Source organism: Macaca thibetana, chromosome 7 (assembly GCF_024542745.1).
Source record: "Macaca thibetana thibetana isolate TM-01 chromosome 7, ASM2454274v1, whole genome shotgun sequence".
NCBI lineage: Eukaryota > Metazoa > Chordata > Mammalia > Primates > Cercopithecidae > Macaca > Macaca thibetana.
Window position 1 is genome coordinate 85228156 of NC_065584.1, and position 16490 is coordinate 85244645.

The following is a 16490-nucleotide window of genomic DNA, read 5'->3' on the forward strand; positions in this document are numbered from 1 at the left end:
AATGAAACCAGACTACATTTTTAGCACACATACTTTGGTATCTATACTGAGGAGGAAGTTAAATTTAGCACATTTCCCACTAGTCGCTGAACACTGCAGTACCTCCTGGGTCTTAAGTTCAGTCACAGTCCTTAATGTCTATCTGTGGAATCTCTCCTTTTAAACTGCTAGGCATTTGAGGAGTCTGGATTTATGGTTTGAACTGTCACCCTAAATCCTTAGTGCCCACCCGGAAACTGTGCTGACTGGGTAGAATGTTCATAGTAATTTCTTAGTCCCACCTAGTGGAATGTTAGGAATGTTCCTGTCAGATGGGGTGCGTGTCTGCGCGCTGGCTTGTGTCCATGCGTGCAGACCATGTAGCATAAACGGCACTCTGGGTGACCTTTCTCAGACTCTTCTTGCATCTGCTCCTGAAGAATGTGTTTGCCTCGTGTTGAGTTGGAAAAAGCCGATCAGCACATGTGCTACCTCCAAAAACAAAGTGATTCTGGAGCAAGCAGAATGAACTCTCAAGGGCACAGGCCCTACTCTACCCAGCCTTCTGGGTCAAATGTCAGAGACAGAGTCCCTTAGACCAGTTCCTGAGACACAGGGCACCAGAATCTCCTAGGAATGTGTTTAAATGCAGATTTCATGGTCGGACTTCATTCAGGTTAACCAAATCAAACTCTGGGGAATACAGCTCAGGAATCTCTATTTAAAAAAAAATGCCCCCAGGTTGTTTTGTTATGTGACTGGGTTTGGTAACTACTGCCTCACTTGGCCCATTCTTCAAGAGGGTGGTAGGCTCATGCAGCGTTGATATTAAGTCTTTTCGATTTTACCTCCTAAGCATCTTTTGAATCTTTCCCCTCTCTGTGTCCATCAGCCCCTAGCCAAGTCCAAACTACCAGCAACTCTGGCATGGACCACTGCAGCAGCCTCAAAGTTCTCATCCCCCTCTCACCTGAATTCCACAGAGCAGCCAGAATGGCTGTTTCAATCTCAGGCTGCTTCTGTCACACTCCCTACCCCACCCTGACCCTCATTCATTTCCTTCCATTGCTTTTTAGAATGAACACAACATTCTTCATGTGGCCAGAGGATCTGCTGAGCTGGTCCCTACTGATCTCACCAGCCTTCGCTCCCAGCCACCTGCCTGTGCAGTCGCCCCTCTCTCCAGACATTCCTTCCCCTTTCCCTGGTCCTGCCTTCAGGCACAGCTGCCATCACTTCTGCAGGAGGTTTTCTCAATTCTCACGGGTAGCACTCCAGCAATTTTACATTGATTTGCATAAATTTTGACTAGGTGCATCTCTCTGAGCGAACTGGAATTTCTCACAAAGGCAGAGACTATCTGTTTCTTCACTATTGTAGCCGTAGTGGTTGGCATTTAGTAAGCTCTAAATACCTGCCTTCTCCTCCCTATAACAATCCTCAGAGAAGACACAGGGTCCTGAGATGGATCAGAACTTTGTAATTATATTCAGGAGGAGTTCTATCTATTCATTCATCATGACATGTGCAGTATCATGTGCCTTTTTAAAAATTTATTTTTAATACTTTTTCAATCAGCCTATGCACATGGAATATGCGCCATTTGGAACTGTGGAATTCTGGGCCCAGCTGGACTCACCAGCACAGAGCAAGCACCGTTAGCAATGATTTGAACACTTTTTTTGAAGACTTGGTATATCTCACTTCCCATGGCTTGATGAAAACAAACATTTATTGAACATGAACTATGTGCTAGATGTGCCCTTTGTCTTTATGTTGCTTATGGTCTGGGGAGGAAAGAGACATTAAATAAGTAACCACAAGTTTATAAGTTTTACAAAAAGGGCAGATGATATGCCACAGAGATGCAGAACAGAGGGGTCCGAGTCTAGTCTAGGGAATCAGGGGAAGGCATCTCTGCATAAGGAATTTTTGAGCTGAGATCCAGAGGATGAGTAGAAGTTAGAACAGGATGTAGGGAGCAGTACAGGCTGGGCTCCCTGGAACTCAGGAAGAAAGGATGCTTAATGGGCAGCAGGAAGTACTAAGCTCCGCCTCTCTCCTGTGAACTGGGGCTTGGTCCATCCACACTCTGGATCTCGACTCCTCATTTGTCATGAGTGGTTGGCTGAGAGGGCCTGTGCTGACCTGGACTCTGGCTGGGTCTAGCGGGCAAATGCCACACTAAAAGGAGGAGTCATGGGTAGGCAGGCAACCCTCAGGACTCCCTTCTCTCAGGCATCACACAGGCTGTTGCGAATTCAGCACCACCAGTGCTCTTGTCAGAGCAATTTTAAACATCAGCGCCACCGGCAGTTTTTACTCATTTGTTTATTAATATAGAAAAGGAGCCCAGGGCAGCTGGACCAGTAGTACAAAGCACCAGGAGTTAATGCCATTCTGGTGACAGGGTTGGTTTTACAAAAGTGAAGGAGCAGGCGGGAGCTGCCAGGTTCTGAGGCCAGGCCCAGCCTACTGCCCAGAACCCCTGAAACAGCTCCCTGGGCGAAGGCTGACAGGTGGGTCGGGGGTGGATTGAGCTGGAAACCATGGGGACAGATGGGAGGGATAGAGGTCATGCAGTGGGAACCACCCAGTGGCTGATAAGGACAGGGAACTGGTGTCTGGAGGCTCCCCGTTGGGCCATGGGCAGGGGCTTGCAGATGGCCTCAGCTCTGGGGGCAGGTAGAGAAACTGCAGAGACTGATGGGCATGGAGAACCCAGACATGGCCCTGGGACTGAAGGGCCTTTCCACCCTTTCTTCACCAGGAGCCACCTTTGCTCTATACTACATATGGGGCTTCAGGGCCCAAGGCACAGGGGAGGCTCAGAGGCCTCCAGTTGGGAGGAAGATGGGGCAAGGAAGGAAGCACTTGAGTGTCCCTAGCTTAGGCAGCCAGGGATGAGACACAGGCAGGACAACAGCACCCCCACATAGTGGGGCTAGAATGTGGGGCAGAGACGGGCTTATCCTCAGCCAGTGACCAGGACCAGCCCCTTGGCAATGGTGCCTGTCTCGAGCCTTAGCAAATCAAGTGTGCAACAAGCACAGGGTGTCGGCAGACCTGGGCCCTAGCCAGAACTTGAATCACACAGAGCTGTATCACCATGGTCCAGCCATGTCCTGCCTTGGCCTGTTTCCTCCTCTGTCAATGAGGGCTTTGAATAAGACCTTCTAGGTCATGAAAAGGACTCTGCAGGTGAAGGGAACTCCAGGACTTGCTCTTGGCGGTTAACCAGACCCTGGATGGAACTGGTATGGGATGAGGTGAAGTGGGGGATGGAGGAGGAAAGTGTTCTTGCATGGAACCTATCCCCACAAACACCGCAGAGCTAGGAAAGGCCACTGGAAGCCCTTCTTTGCCCAGAGGAAGAAAGGCCGCAGAGAGAGCGAATGTGGCTCAGTGCGATCCCTTCACATCCTCCACCATCTGGGTAACACTTGGCAAGGAGTGGATGGGTGACATTGTGCAACCCTTTATGTTCTTCCCCGGGGGTGGCACTCAAGGCTTCTTGTGGCTTCTGCCTTCAGCCTTCAGTGTGGGATCAAGAGTGTTCTTTTCACTGTGGTCCTGTTCTGGGAACAGCCCAAGACTCTGCCTGGCTGGCACATGTTAGTTGGTGAGGAAAGGACAGAGTGGGTGAGTAAGCAGACAGGGAGGCAAGAGTGACTCTCTGGCTTTCTCCTCTTCCTCTTCAGAGAGTGGCTCAATCAACTGAGTCGCAGATCTCCTCTACAACAGCATTGAAGATGTGTGGCTGGTCAGCATAGACGTGGTGAGATGCACCCTCAATCTCCTGTGGAGAGAGGACCCGCAGGGGTGGGATGGCCCTTTATTTCCTGGTGCTGGGAAGCCTCACACTATTTATTTTCCCCTTAGACTTGCTTGCCTGCCACCCACCAGCTCTTATCAGAAATAATGCTCCACCTTTCTTGCTTGGATCTTGGTATTTTCCTTTGACAGCCAATGAATCCCAATATCCCATTCTACCTATCTGATGAACATTCACTATGTCTTTCCTTCCATGTTAGCTCCACCACTGATCTGCTCATTTAATCCAAAGGTCCAGTAAACCTGGGCCCATGGTTGGCACCCAGCCTCATTAAGCACACTCATTGGCACATGGTGGAGAGGGCTAAGAAAAAAGGGGAGGAGGTGTGGTGGGGAGGCTTCATGGCAGCCTCTACTATTCACTCTACTGCCCATGGCTCTGGTTTTGGGGTACAAACTTCATGGGGGCTGGAGTAGCAGCAGGTACCTGGCTGCTAGACAATAACCAGCCTTTTAGCTGAACTGGCTAAAAGTAGGAAGCCCCTAATTAAGATATTACAATCCCAGCACTTTGGGAGGCCGAGGTGGGCAGATCACCTGAGGTCGGGAGTTCGAGACCAGCCTGACCAACATGGAGAAACCTCGTCTCTACTAAAAATACAAAATTATCTGGGTGTGGTGGTGCATGCCTATAATCCCAGCTACTCGGGAGGCTGAGGCAGGAGAATCGCTTCAACCTGGGAGGTGGAGGTTGCGGTAAGCCGAGATTGCACCATTGTACTCCAGCCTGGGCAACAAAAGCAAGACTCCATCTCAAAAAAAAAAAAAAAAGATATTACAAAGAGAGTTTCCAAACTTCTCAAATCTACTGCCCTATCTCAGTTTGTCCATTCCTCTTTCTTCTTGATCACCCTTCTCTACCCCAAGGCTGACAGCTGATTGACTCTCAGTCACCATTTCCACTCCTTGGGTGGTGCAACATACCATGTCTCGGACATAGGAATCTGGCCGCTGCATCTTCACCTTTTTTCCCGTACTGGTATCTATCCAGGTGTTGGACCCATAGATCATGGTGATGGGCACATCTTTTCGAATCAAGTGAATTCGCTCCAGCATAGGGCGCCGGGCCCAGCCAAAGGACTCCATCATGGCTTTGAATGCCGTCTCGCCACTGTCAGAAGCAAAACAGCAATAAACTTCACAGCAGAATATGTCAACTTGTTGGTCTCTTCAGAGACTGAGACAGAATCTTAGTCATCTTTGTATTCCTGTCAAAGCCCCACACTGGGCTCATTAAATATTGGTAAGATTAGCAGATGACCAAAATTCCAGAGGCCTCCTATCACAGAAGAGTTCAGAGGAACACTTGTGAACAACCCCATGACAGTACGAACTGTCCAAGACTCTGAGAATGAAATCGGTTATTATTGACTCAACAAATATTGTCTGTCATGCCCTGGGCGGGGAAAGGGGACACATGAACAAGAAAGGTAGGGTGTTGCCCCTCCTGGAGCTCACACACTTTAGCTCCTGTGTTAGGGAGGTAGGCATTAAGTAAATAATCATATGATTAATTGTTATTTAATTTAAAATTTCTTGGGCTGGGCGCAGTGGCTCACACCTGTAATCCCAGCACTTTGGGAGGCTGAGGCAGGCGGATCATTTGAGGTCAGGAGTTTAAGACCAGCCTGGCCAACATGGTGAGACCCTGTCTCTACTGAAAATACAAAAATTAGTGGGGCGTGGTGTTGCGCTCCTGTAATCCTAGCTAATCAGGAGGCTGAGGCAGGAGAATTGCTTGAGCCTGGGAGACGGAGGTTGCAGTGAGCCAAGATCATGCCACTGCACTCTGGCCTGGGCAACATAGTGAGACTCCGTCTCAAAAAAACAAACAAACAGCTGGACATGGAGGTTCATGCCTAAAATCCCAGCACTTTGGGAGGCCAAGATGGGCGGATCACCTGAGGTCGGGAGTTCGAGACAAGCCTGGCCAACATGGTGAAACCCCATCTCTACCAAAAATACAAAATTAGCTGGGCGTGGCGGTGCATGCCAGCAATCCCAGCTTCTTGGGAGACTGAGGCAGGAGAATTGCTTGAACCTGGGAGGCAGAGGTTACAGTGAGCTGAGAGCAGTGAGTGAGTGCAATTGCACTCCAGCCTGGGCAATGAGCAAAACTCCATCTCAAAAACAAACAAACAAATACAACTTAAAATTTCCCCAGAAGGGTGAAAAGGTGGTTGGGTGCTATGAAAACACAGCCTGGGGATTTAGCCTGTTGGGGGTCTAGAGAGATGGTCAGAAGTTCATCTGAGGTGAACGCTTAAAAGTGAGTACTATAGTAGTAAAAAGGGCTTCCTGAGAAGACTCTGGAATTAAAAATCAGTCTTCCAAGGACTGGGGGAGCAGCAGTTTCTGTTAAGCAAGAAGCAATAAATGCCAATGTAATCTATTTCATCCCCTGGTCATTTGCTCAGGTAGAATGAATTGAGGCCGTATCATGAGGTGTCCACAAGGCTGGGACAGAGCCAGCTTTCTGGGCTGGTCGACAGCTTCTGCTAGAGACAGGGCAGGTTGGGGACACTGCTGCCTCCTAGGCTTGGCCTGTTTAGTACTGTTAGATCTCCATCCTCTTTTACATGTACAGATGAATGGGAACCTGAGTTCTGCCCAGGCCACCAGAAATAGATAATTTTTCCTTAAGATATTGTAACATAGCAGAAAAAGCATGGAATTTGGAGTCAAATGAATTCAAATCCTCGGCTGTGTTTCCTTACCAAGTCATGCAACCAGAATATACTTTAATTTCCTCATCTACAAATGTAGAGTATTATACCTACTTCACTAGGACATCATTAGGAAAATAAAAATATATATAAAGCCCCTAAGTTTAGGTGAGGTGAAGAAGATACCCTTAAACACGTTGGTCAAATTTCACGTTTTCCAAGGAAATGATAAGCGTTACCATGAGCTTGTCAGGGTTACAAAGTCAAAAAACTCAGGGAGTTACAAAATTGAGTGATGGTGTTTGTGGGTGAGGGAACTGGTTGTCACTGATGTCACCTTTGCTTCCTCTGGGACACAAATGAATTGCAGACTTATATACTCTGTGGCTTAGGTTGGTAGGACATTGTACAGAACTAGGTCTGGGATGGGGAAAGTTCTGGGAAAAGAGCTAGGGCTGGGCCTGTGGGGCCACAGGTAGGTATGAGACAGGCACTGAGCCCATGGGGGCTAAGAGAAGGGCCAAGGGCAGGAAGACAGGGGAACCTGATGTGACTGCTGAGCTGGGAGTTTCTATACTACTGTTTGATCAGGGTTCTTCAATTAGCTGAGCTCATGTGGAATGCTGGACAGACAGCTCACACACTGCCCAACAGCTGTCTGGATTTGAGGTTAACGTTCAGACAGTATTACTGGAATGCAAATCTCTGCCTTTTTCACGGCTTTGGGCTCACAACGAGTGACTTGGACAGCCTTAGAAAGGGGTAGGGCAGTAAGCCTGCCTTTGCTGAGATGCCTCCCAGCAGCTCGGGGTGTCACCAACATGGCCTCGTGGTATCAGCCAGTCACAGGGCACTTCCACGTAAGAGGATCGCCTCCCTGACTGCCCTGCCATCCACGCTGCCCAAACTGCAGGGAGGTAGGCTTGTGGGGCCTGCGGTGTCAATAAGCAGCACCAGATAGGAACTTTTCAGAGTTCTCGGGACATCCCCTCATCTCCCAAAGATGCAAAGAAATTTCTGTCCCAATGATAAGGCATTTCAAGGGCACATAATTAAATCTTAAAACGCATGCTCTTTCATTGAGAAATTCTATTTGTAGTAATGTGTTCAACAGATACAGTCACATGTGTGTACAAAGGAATCTGTACATGGAGGCCCTCTGAAGAAATGGCACACGTGCTATCTTAGACTGGAAATAATAAGGAAATTTAGGGACTATATGCCTGGGACAGGAGAAGACTTCCTTTTGAAAAATATCATGTTTTTGCTAATTATTTTTGACCTAAAAACGAAAAAAAAAACCATGTTTGTATCACCTTTTCTATTAAAAACATCTTTCAAAATATTAGTATTTTCCAGACTCTTGCTTATCAGGCCAATTGCATACCTGTAGGGAACAGGGAGGGCCTTCCTCTAGAGATGGGCAGCATGTTTAATGAATCTATTATCTTCTATGTTCCTTTGGGTCTATCCCTGGGGAACTCTCTGGAAATGATGAGGTTTGCTAGTGCCTATGTTTCCCTAACTGAGTCAGAGCTTTGTTGAAGAAGAAATAAAGCCCAGAACTCCAGCAGCTAAGAGTTTTTTCTCCTAACAACTGTCTGCCCCAAGCCAGCCTGGGGAGCTGCCCTCACCTGGGATTCTGCGCATTGCAGTGGTAGATATACTCTGATATGGTATCATCTTCAAAGAAGTCTGCAAACTTGCGTTTGAAGTCCGGCCGGAATCGCTGCACCAGGCCAGGCCCTGGGAGGGGATAGAAAAACACAGAGTGGCCAGTTTGGGAGGTGGGGCAGGGAAGACTCCTGCCTGTGTATGTTTTAACAACTCTAACTAAATCTTATTTCTCCTAAGGGTTTGTTTGCTTTATTCATTTAACATTACAGCAGCAGAAAGAGTGCAGGAATCTACTGGCAAGCTCCAGGTGACTTCAAATGACAAAGTCAGCTCATTACCAAAGAATTTAGAGACAGTCTAACATCACAGAGGAGCCAGGTTATTTTCAGCTCAATGAAGTCCCAAGATCTATCCCTGTAAGAATCACAAGGCCTCCCCATCAGAAGCCATGGCTGAGATGCTCTTCTTTTAGGGCCTGAGCTGTGTTCTCGTTCTCCCAGACACCCTTATGGCCTTTTAATCTTCTGATGGTAGCAGATGGAACTAGACCACCTCCCAAGAGCGCTCTCATTTTCAGGCCTGTAGTAGAATATGTGGAGAGGTGAACTAAACACAGTCGTGTCTCGTGTCTCAGATTGTTTTACAACGATCTGTTCCTTTCACCTCATTATGGTATACACACATCCAACCAGACTGTAAAAATTGGGTCTACTGATCAACTTCTGATCTCTGATCTCTCTCTTTCTCTCTGGTCTTCTCTCTGTTTATGAGAAGCAAGAGCGGGGTAAGAAGGGGCTGGGTGGGGGGTGTCATGAGGATCTGCATGGGCCTGGTCCTCCCTGCTGCATAGTCCTTCATGGCTGCGGGCCACCTTCCACAACCATGATAGCTCTGATGCTCCTGCACGAGCCTGGCCAGAGGTGAGAAGAAGGGAGAGTAGCTCAAGTAGGCCTTCTTTTTGGCAAAGGACTATGGAGTCTGTTGGAGACCACAGTGGGAACCTCTGCCCATTTTCTCTCCTTTGGCATCTGTGTTTTGGTGTCCTCCCTCTCTCTCAGAACTCCTAAACTCCTATATTCTACTCGAATGCTTTTTTTCTTTGTCTGGAATCATTCTGTTTTTATTGAAGGACCTAGAGAGATAACTCTTACTTAGCCATCAGCAATTAACTCATAATAATTGGCTATTGAATATTACTATGTAATCACAACCATCAGTACATGATAGGCGTCATCAATCTTTTCCACAACGGAATCTGCTTTTCACGTCATCAGAGTAAAAAGCTCCCCAGCAGAGAAGGGTGCTGGCAGTGTGAGGTCAGAAGGCTGGAGATACTCATCATTATGGCTGGCTCCCCATGGTCGTCCACCTCCTTTTCTCCCTTTTACCCACAGAATTTGCTGACAGTTATTAAGTGCTAGGTGACACAGAGCAGGTGAAGATGTGGTGCTTGCCTGGACAAGTGCATGGTTCAGAGGGGCTTGCCTGCCACTGTGGGTTATGTTGGAGGTTTTGGTTCTGACCTCTCCCTGCTGCAGGTGTTGGGTGAACCAAAGGGATAGGATTCAGTGGTTACTGAGCGTGAATCACCAGCAGGTTTTCATAAAATTTCATACACATTGGCTGTGGTGGCTCACGCCCATAATCCTAGCACTTTAGGAGGGTGACGAGGATGGATCACTAGAGGCCAGGAGTTCAAGACCAGCCTGGCCAACATGGTGAAACCCCATCTCTACTAAAAATACAAAAAGTAGCCAGGTGTGATGGGGTACACCTGCAGTCCCAGCTACTCAGGAGGCTCAGGCAGGGGAATGGCTTGAACCCGGGAGGCAGAGGTTGCAGTGAGCTGAGATCACACCACTGCACACCAGCCTGGGAGACACAGTGAAACTCTGGTAGCTATTCTGCTCCACCTGTTCCTGGCATAGGAAAAGATTTTCCCATGCCGATGAAGGGAAAAATATAAAAAACAAAAAACAAAAAACTTCTCAAACCTTGAACAAAGTGATCTGGTTCAGATTAACAGCTTTAAATAACAAGGCTAGGCCCATTCCCACTTTTTAGGAATAAGCGGGAAAGACACAGTAGGGCTTCTAGAACGTTACAGCCTTCCTTTAAGGAGATACTACAGGCTACTCACCCCAGGGCCCAGCTACTCGAAGAACAGCCAATGGATTGGAACGTCCTAGGACAGATGCCACGGCTTTGACCCAGGTTGGGGGTGCACGGATCTCACTGGGGTTAGTTGGTCGGAGGGGAAAGCCCCATGGGTCCACCAGGATGAGGTGTTTAACTCTATGTTAAAGGCAGAAAGAGAAGAAGACACATTATATTCTTTGGTAGGTGCCATAGCCCCTTAAATCGCCTGGGAATGAGAGAACTTTGGAAACGAATACTGGAAAGTTCCCATTAAGGTCAGGAATTAGGTCACGATGGATGGAGGCATCTCCTTATTACCTATCAGGGTACTTGATTGAGTAAGAAGTGGCCAGGAATCCTCCCAAACTGTGCCCCAGGAGGATCATGCTGGGGATCCCCATGGTCTCCCGCCATGTCTCTATCGATGTCACAAACTCATCCTCAGCCCCCTCCGGGTCCCTTGGGAATGCTGGCCTTGAGCTTCGCCCAAAGCCAAGCAGATCGAAGGTGTGCAGTGTGCGGCGGGCACTCAGTGAGTCCATGTTGAGGATCCAGAGGCCCACGCCGCCCCCAAAACCGTGCACCATCACCAGGGGGGTGCGGTCCTTTTGCTCGGGGCTCACAGTCACCGTCCAGATCTTATTCTGGTTTGGGAGGGACACATATCTGGCCAGGAACTTATTCTGGAGACCTGGGGAGGAAAGAATCCCATGGCAAGTCAACAAGTCTGTTTCCTGACAGTATCATCATTTTGCCTGGACTACCACTCTTCACATCTCTCCCTTCCCCAACCCTCCCCAGTTTCCCTCAACTCCTTCCTTTCACAACCCTCTGACCACTGAAAACGACTCTCTCCTGAACCAAACTTTAGGCAAGCCTTTCTGAGCCCTCTTCTTGACTAGGCTTTGACCCTGGCCCTGCCCTGTCTTCCAAATGTCTAGCTCAGTCTTAGCAAGAATCCTGCTAAGTCAGGATTAGTAAGTCATACTACGTCAGTTAGTAAGAATTCCTTCATATCTGATCAAGTTCCTCATCCCTCACCTTTGACCTTCCCTTCAGCAATGATTCTGTTAAACTGGTTTGAAAAGAACTCTCCTTATCTTTGGTATTTCCTCAGTAATCTTCTATCCACTGACCCCCCTCACCCTGCTGCTTGGTTATAAATCCCCACTAGTCCTTACTGTATTCAAGAGTTGAGCCTGATCTCTCTCCTCTATTGCAATAGTCTTGAATGATCTTTACTGATTTAATCTGTCAAAATCACTTTTTCTTTAACACTACACACTTTAAAGAATTCAATTCCAATCACATTTGTAGATCATTTAGTCTGTATGTAGTAAGCGGGACTGTCTTAACCCTTGAAACAGTGTGCCCAGCTCCCTTTAGGCCCAGGGTGGTAGTGACACCACCAACCACACAGAGCTCTTGCATCCATTGCTCTTGAACCTGTGTGTGCTTGGGGCTTGATGGATGGACAGAACTGTGGTCCAGCCAGTTGGAGGGGGTGATGGGTGTGGACTGAGCCTCAGGTGAGAGATGGAGGTGGGGCAGTGCTTATTCTGCTGGTGTGACAGCAGTCTCCTGGGCAGAGCTGCCAGGGTGAAGCAGCCTGGATCCTGGACAGAGGCTTGAAAGCTCTGGCTGTTGTTTGTCTGCACTTACTCGGGCCCAGAAGAGAAAGGGTAGCTATGGCTGGGGCAGTAGGGGTGTGGTGGAGAAGAGCATATGGGAAATATGGGAAGAAGTGGCTTGAGGGGCTTGTTTGAGTGAGTAGTTGCTGCTGCTAGTGGGATGCCCTGCTGCAATATAACAGTGCTGATGACAGCTGGTCTGCAAATCACAAACTACTGTGGTAACCAGATGGGGGGCTGGGGGGCAAAACCATGTAGAACACGGGAATAGTAATATCAGAGAATGCAAGATTATTGGTCCGAGGGTCTGCAGGTGGTAAATCTAAGAAGTACTTGTGTGGTGAGAAGAGAGAAGGAGAGAAGAAGGAAGAGAGAAGTGGGGTAGAAGGAAGGAGGAATGGGAGAATGTATGTGTTTGTGTATGTTAGCTCGCACTGGCATAGGTTTTGAGGTGAAGTTGCAGGAAGTAACAGGAACCATCCACATGGCTAGGGAGATGTTGAGGAAGCACTATCATTGGATATGGTGCTTTCTGTATGCACCTCTTCCCTCACACAACTGACATCCTTTCCTCCCACTCCATACACACTGTTAATTAGGAATCAGTGGGCTCAATGTAGCAGGCTCTGGGAAGATCCTGAATCCTTCCTGGGCCCCATGAGGGAGGTGGGACAAGCTGTCCATTCTACTTACACTGGAGGATCCTGGCTTCCACATTCTTCAGCTGAGACATGGAAGTGGGGCGCCACGTGGGCAGCCAGCTACTCAGCCAGCCTTGAGGCCTGGGAGGAGGAGACAGAGACACTCATTGGCAACAATGGAAAGAAACATTGATGCTCTTAGCCTTGCTGAGAGTTACAAAAGGGTTCTCAGGAGGCAGGGTGTTCCCTAGCCTCAGGAGACCTGCCCACCATGGCAGCCAGCAGTTCCCTAGCTGCCTGATAGACTGTTTCTTTTTGGTAAATGGATATTAACAACATGCCCCTTGTTTCAATAGATATTCAGAACACCCTGTATATAATACTTTACAGTTTACAAAGCTCTGTAACATTTATTATCTCGCTACAGCTTTCTAATTTCTCTTTGTTACTGATTATCATAATTTATGTTCAAGGAGATTAAAGGAAGAGGCATCTTTTAACTAATGTTTCAGTTATCCTTTGCTGTCCCCAGTACTAGCTGTTTCTTAACAGTAGGACAAATTCCCATGCCATCTCCCCTACTGGCAGGACACTGGTTGGTGTTTATGTGCGCCCTCTTCCAAGCCCCTAGAAGTGCGGAATACTGTGTTGTGCCCAACTGATCTCTCAGGTAATCAATCAGTCCAACCCATGGAGATGGGGTAGGCAGGGAGGAGGAGGTGAGAGACCTGGATTCAAGTTCTGTTATGGTTCACTGACAGGACACAGGTTCCCTCTGGTCTTATTTTCTAGATTGTAAAATGAGTAGAAAGCTCACCTATGTCCTCACCTCCCATGACATGCAGTAAAACAGATAACTCATCCTGCTTTCTCCTTCACACCCAGTGACCTTAAGTCATTGCAAAGTAGAGGTTAAAAGCACCAGCTTTGGAATTACCACACACACACACACACACACACACACACACACACACACACACACCTCCTCCTGGACCTGAATCATGGTGTTATCATTGATGAGCAGAATGGCTTTGGCCCATTAAATAACCTGTCTTTGAGCATCTATATATGTAAGGACCCTTGTAAGTTGCCCAGTACAAATGAGATGCTCAATGAATGAGTTTGTATTATTCCTTGCTAACCCTATATGACATTTCTCTTTTCTTGAACTCTGCCTGAGTTACAGGACAGACATCTACAGCTATAGGAAGGGCCTGTGAACACTGGCATACTCAAGGTAGGGTACTCTAAGGGGGAATGAGGGGAACCATTACCAAATCCCCTTGGCACACACTGGGCATCCTGATACATCATTTGAAGCACAGAATTTTAGATTAGGATGTTTCCTTAGGAATCATCTAGTCTAGCCTCTGTATTTTACAGATGAGCAAACTGATGCCCAAAGAGGTCATACAAGTTAGAAAAAAGAACCAGAACTAGAACCCCTTATCTCAAATCCAGGTTTCTCTCCCTAAACCTTCAAGCCTCAGCTTTTCAAGGTCATATACAAATATTCACAGAACTTAGTCACATTTTTACACTTATCTGTTTTCTCAAGGGAGGTGTGATCTAAACTCAGAAGGCCAGAGTTCCAATTTTAGCACTGTCATTTACCAGCAATGTGACTATGGGCACATTATTTAGCTTTTCTGTGTCACAGCTTCCTCATCTTTAAAAGGGAGGTAATAATATCTACCTCATAGGGTTGCTATAAAGATTAAATGGGTTAATGCATCTAAAGCACATAGAATAATGCCTAGCACAAGATAAACTCCCAATAAACTTTCCTTCCCCCCAGCTAAATCACAAGTTGTCTACATTCCCAGTGTTTTGCAAGTAGCAACTCTCAGTGGATGTTTGAAGTTTGAAAGAAAAACTGGGGTTGCAACTGGGAGTGATACATCAACGGTTTTAGCCAGATGAGAGTTGTCAATATCAATCGATCTAATTCTAGGGAGACTCAGAATCCTTTTAATATTCTACTGGAATTCCTTGTAGGCTTGAAGCACGGGGACCAAGACCACAGGATTTTGCCAGCCTTAAGAGACAAATTTTCTCTCCAAATCACAGGCTGTGACAAGTCAGATCATAACACCTGGATCCCACATTGTCCTGTTACTGTCCAAAGCAGAGCTCAGGAGAAACGCTACCCAAGGAACAGCATCACGGACTGCTCAGCAGATAGTCCTTGGTGGGAGAATTACTTTGCTTTCCTTCTTCACCAAACATGTTACAAGTAAAGCACTGGAAATGGTGCCTGGCACACTGTATGTGCTCAAAACTATGGGGGAGGTAAGGGCTGGGGTGGGAAATTGAGGCAAGGAGCAGAAAAGACATTCAGCCATGAACTTAACCTGGCTAGGATGGTCTCTGTCAACTTGATGGTGAAGCACAAGGGGTTCTGTGCTGGGAGAGAATCCTGTTCTAGACCTCTGTGATCTTGGGCAAGTCTCCTTATTTCTATGGACACCAGCTTCTTCATTTGTAAAAAGGAGCTGAACTACCTGCATGTCCTCCAGTTCTAATATTCTGCTTCCCTAAGTCCTTTAAAGCATTGCAAATTTCCTCTAGGAAAAGTCATCTTAGAAAGTAAAACATTCCCCTGGACATTTCTTTCAAGCCCAGCAAGCTATTAATTATGGTAATAAAGTTAATTAGTGTCCTGGACTTCCAGTTCTGCAGGACCCAGTAGGGTCCAGGAAAGGCCCAGTTCTGGTGAAACCAAGGCTCGGCTGGGAGCTGAGTCATTCTTCTCGTAGCAACTTTTTCTTGCTCCTATCAGATTGCGAACTGCCAGTCACACCACCTACAGGTGGTATCCCAAACCTGATGCCCTTGAGAGAGTGGTAGCAAATCCCAATAGCTCTAAATCTGAAACCACTGCATTAAAAATGTTGTTATGATTATTAAAAGCATTATCAACTAGGATCACGTGCGCCTACGTGTCTCGGTGGGCGACAGCTAAAGAAACTTGCCAGCCCGTTGTTCCACACCAATTTCAGCGCGGTGGAGACCTCTCCATCTCTCCACACCTTCTCCTTACCAGGCGGAGGGAGGAGGCTCCCTCCATCCCCACGACCGCCGTTCTGGGGCAAGTCGAGACGAGCACGCCTGGCTGCTACCTCCGCACCCGCGTCCCACAAGCTTGCTTTCGGGGATCTCCCACATTAACACGGAATCTCTCCAGAGGCCAGAGGAGAATGAAGGGCACTCGCGAGGACTAAGGTAGAAAGCCAGGATCCCCGGGCTGCGGGAAAGCGCGTCTCCCATGGCTCCCCAGGCTCAGCCGCTGCCTCCTCTGGGCAAATGCAAAGCGAGCAACGCACCCACCCCCCGCCCTCCCCGGAGGCCGACCTGATAATGGAAGGGCGGGAAGGTGTCTACAACTGTTTCTCAGCCACAGACAGTCCCAGGATCATGGCCCAGAGAGAGACAGAAAGAGAGAAAGGGACAGGATTAACTCACTGCTGCTCCAGATCATCGGCCATAGTAAACAAGCCCTGCCAGGTCCTGGCGCGCCCGCCCAGCGCCTGACGCCAGCACCAGCTGACCCGGGAGGCCGCGAGGAAAAAGGGGGCGTGGCCGCGCCGGGGGCAGGGCTCGCGGCTGGCGGGCGGGCGGCCGGCGGGTGGGACTCTCAAACTCTACAACTTGGTTTGAGCTAGTGGGGCCCTTGCTATGTTTTCAATTACTGGCATGTGTCCCGGCAGAGATGTCTCTGAGGGTCTCAGAATAGGATGGTAATCCTGGTCACACATTTCGGGGAGTCCCTGCAGGAGCTCCAACAGCCCTCCGTTCTCTCATAACTAAAAAGTGATAGAACTACTCCTGCACTCACACCCACTCTTTGGGCTTCCTATTATAACTGTGTCCTCCTGAAATCGAACCTTGTTAATGTTCCTTCTAATAAGAGGCTTAAATGTTTGTGGAGGCAACACCATTGGTTGAATGCTCCTACAAAGGGCCTGGATGCCAGATTTTGA

The 16490-nt window shown here is 48.0% G+C and overlaps 4 protein-coding genes across 8 annotated transcripts in view; 1 reads left to right on the plus strand and 3 right to left on the minus strand.

The window, feature by feature from the left end:
* DAD1 (defender against cell death 1) overlaps positions 1–16490 on the plus strand; it is a 330697-nt gene that overhangs the window by 281931 nt on the left and 32276 nt on the right. The window lies entirely within an intron of this gene.
* The window catches only part of MRPL52 (mitochondrial ribosomal protein L52), a 244816-nt gene that overhangs the window by 225512 nt on the left and 2814 nt on the right, over positions 1–16490 (minus strand). The window lies entirely within an intron of this gene.
* Positions 1–16490, minus strand: part of OXA1L (OXA1L mitochondrial inner membrane protein) — a 240727-nt gene that overhangs the window by 162410 nt on the left and 61827 nt on the right. The window lies entirely within an intron of this gene.
* On the minus strand, positions 2296–16059 carry ABHD4 (abhydrolase domain containing 4, N-acyl phospholipase B). 2 transcript variants are annotated; one of them, XM_050796552.1, is made up of 7 exons: positions 15973–16059; positions 12560–12648; positions 10554–10926; positions 10237–10391; positions 8114–8225; positions 4738–4924; positions 2296–3778 (listed from the first exon to the last, which is right to left on the minus strand). In XM_050796552.1, the coding sequence occupies exons 1-7, from the start codon at positions 15993–15995 to the stop codon at positions 3689–3691; spliced, it is 1029 nt and encodes a 342-aa protein (XP_050652509.1). In that variant the 5' UTR covers positions 15996–16059; the 3' UTR covers positions 2296–3688. The 2 variants fall into 2 exon arrangements, with proteins under 2 accessions (XP_050652509.1, XP_050652510.1); XM_050796553.1 differs by lacking the exon at positions 15973–16059 and adding an exon at positions 15862–15956.

Bases quoted from the DNA above. Each gene is read 5' to 3' on its own strand.
- ABHD4 (XM_050796552.1), bottom strand. From the start codon at position 15,995: ATGGCCGATGATCTGGAGCAGCA. The intron at 12,649-15,972 runs GTGAGTTAATCC...TCCTCCTCCCAG, and splicing joins GCCGATGATCTGGAGCAGCA to GCCTCAAGGCTGGCTGAGTA. The intron at 4,925-8,113 runs GTGAGGGCAGCT...TGCTTCTGACAG, and splicing joins TGCAATGCGCAGAATCCCAG to TGGCGAGACGGCATTCAAAG.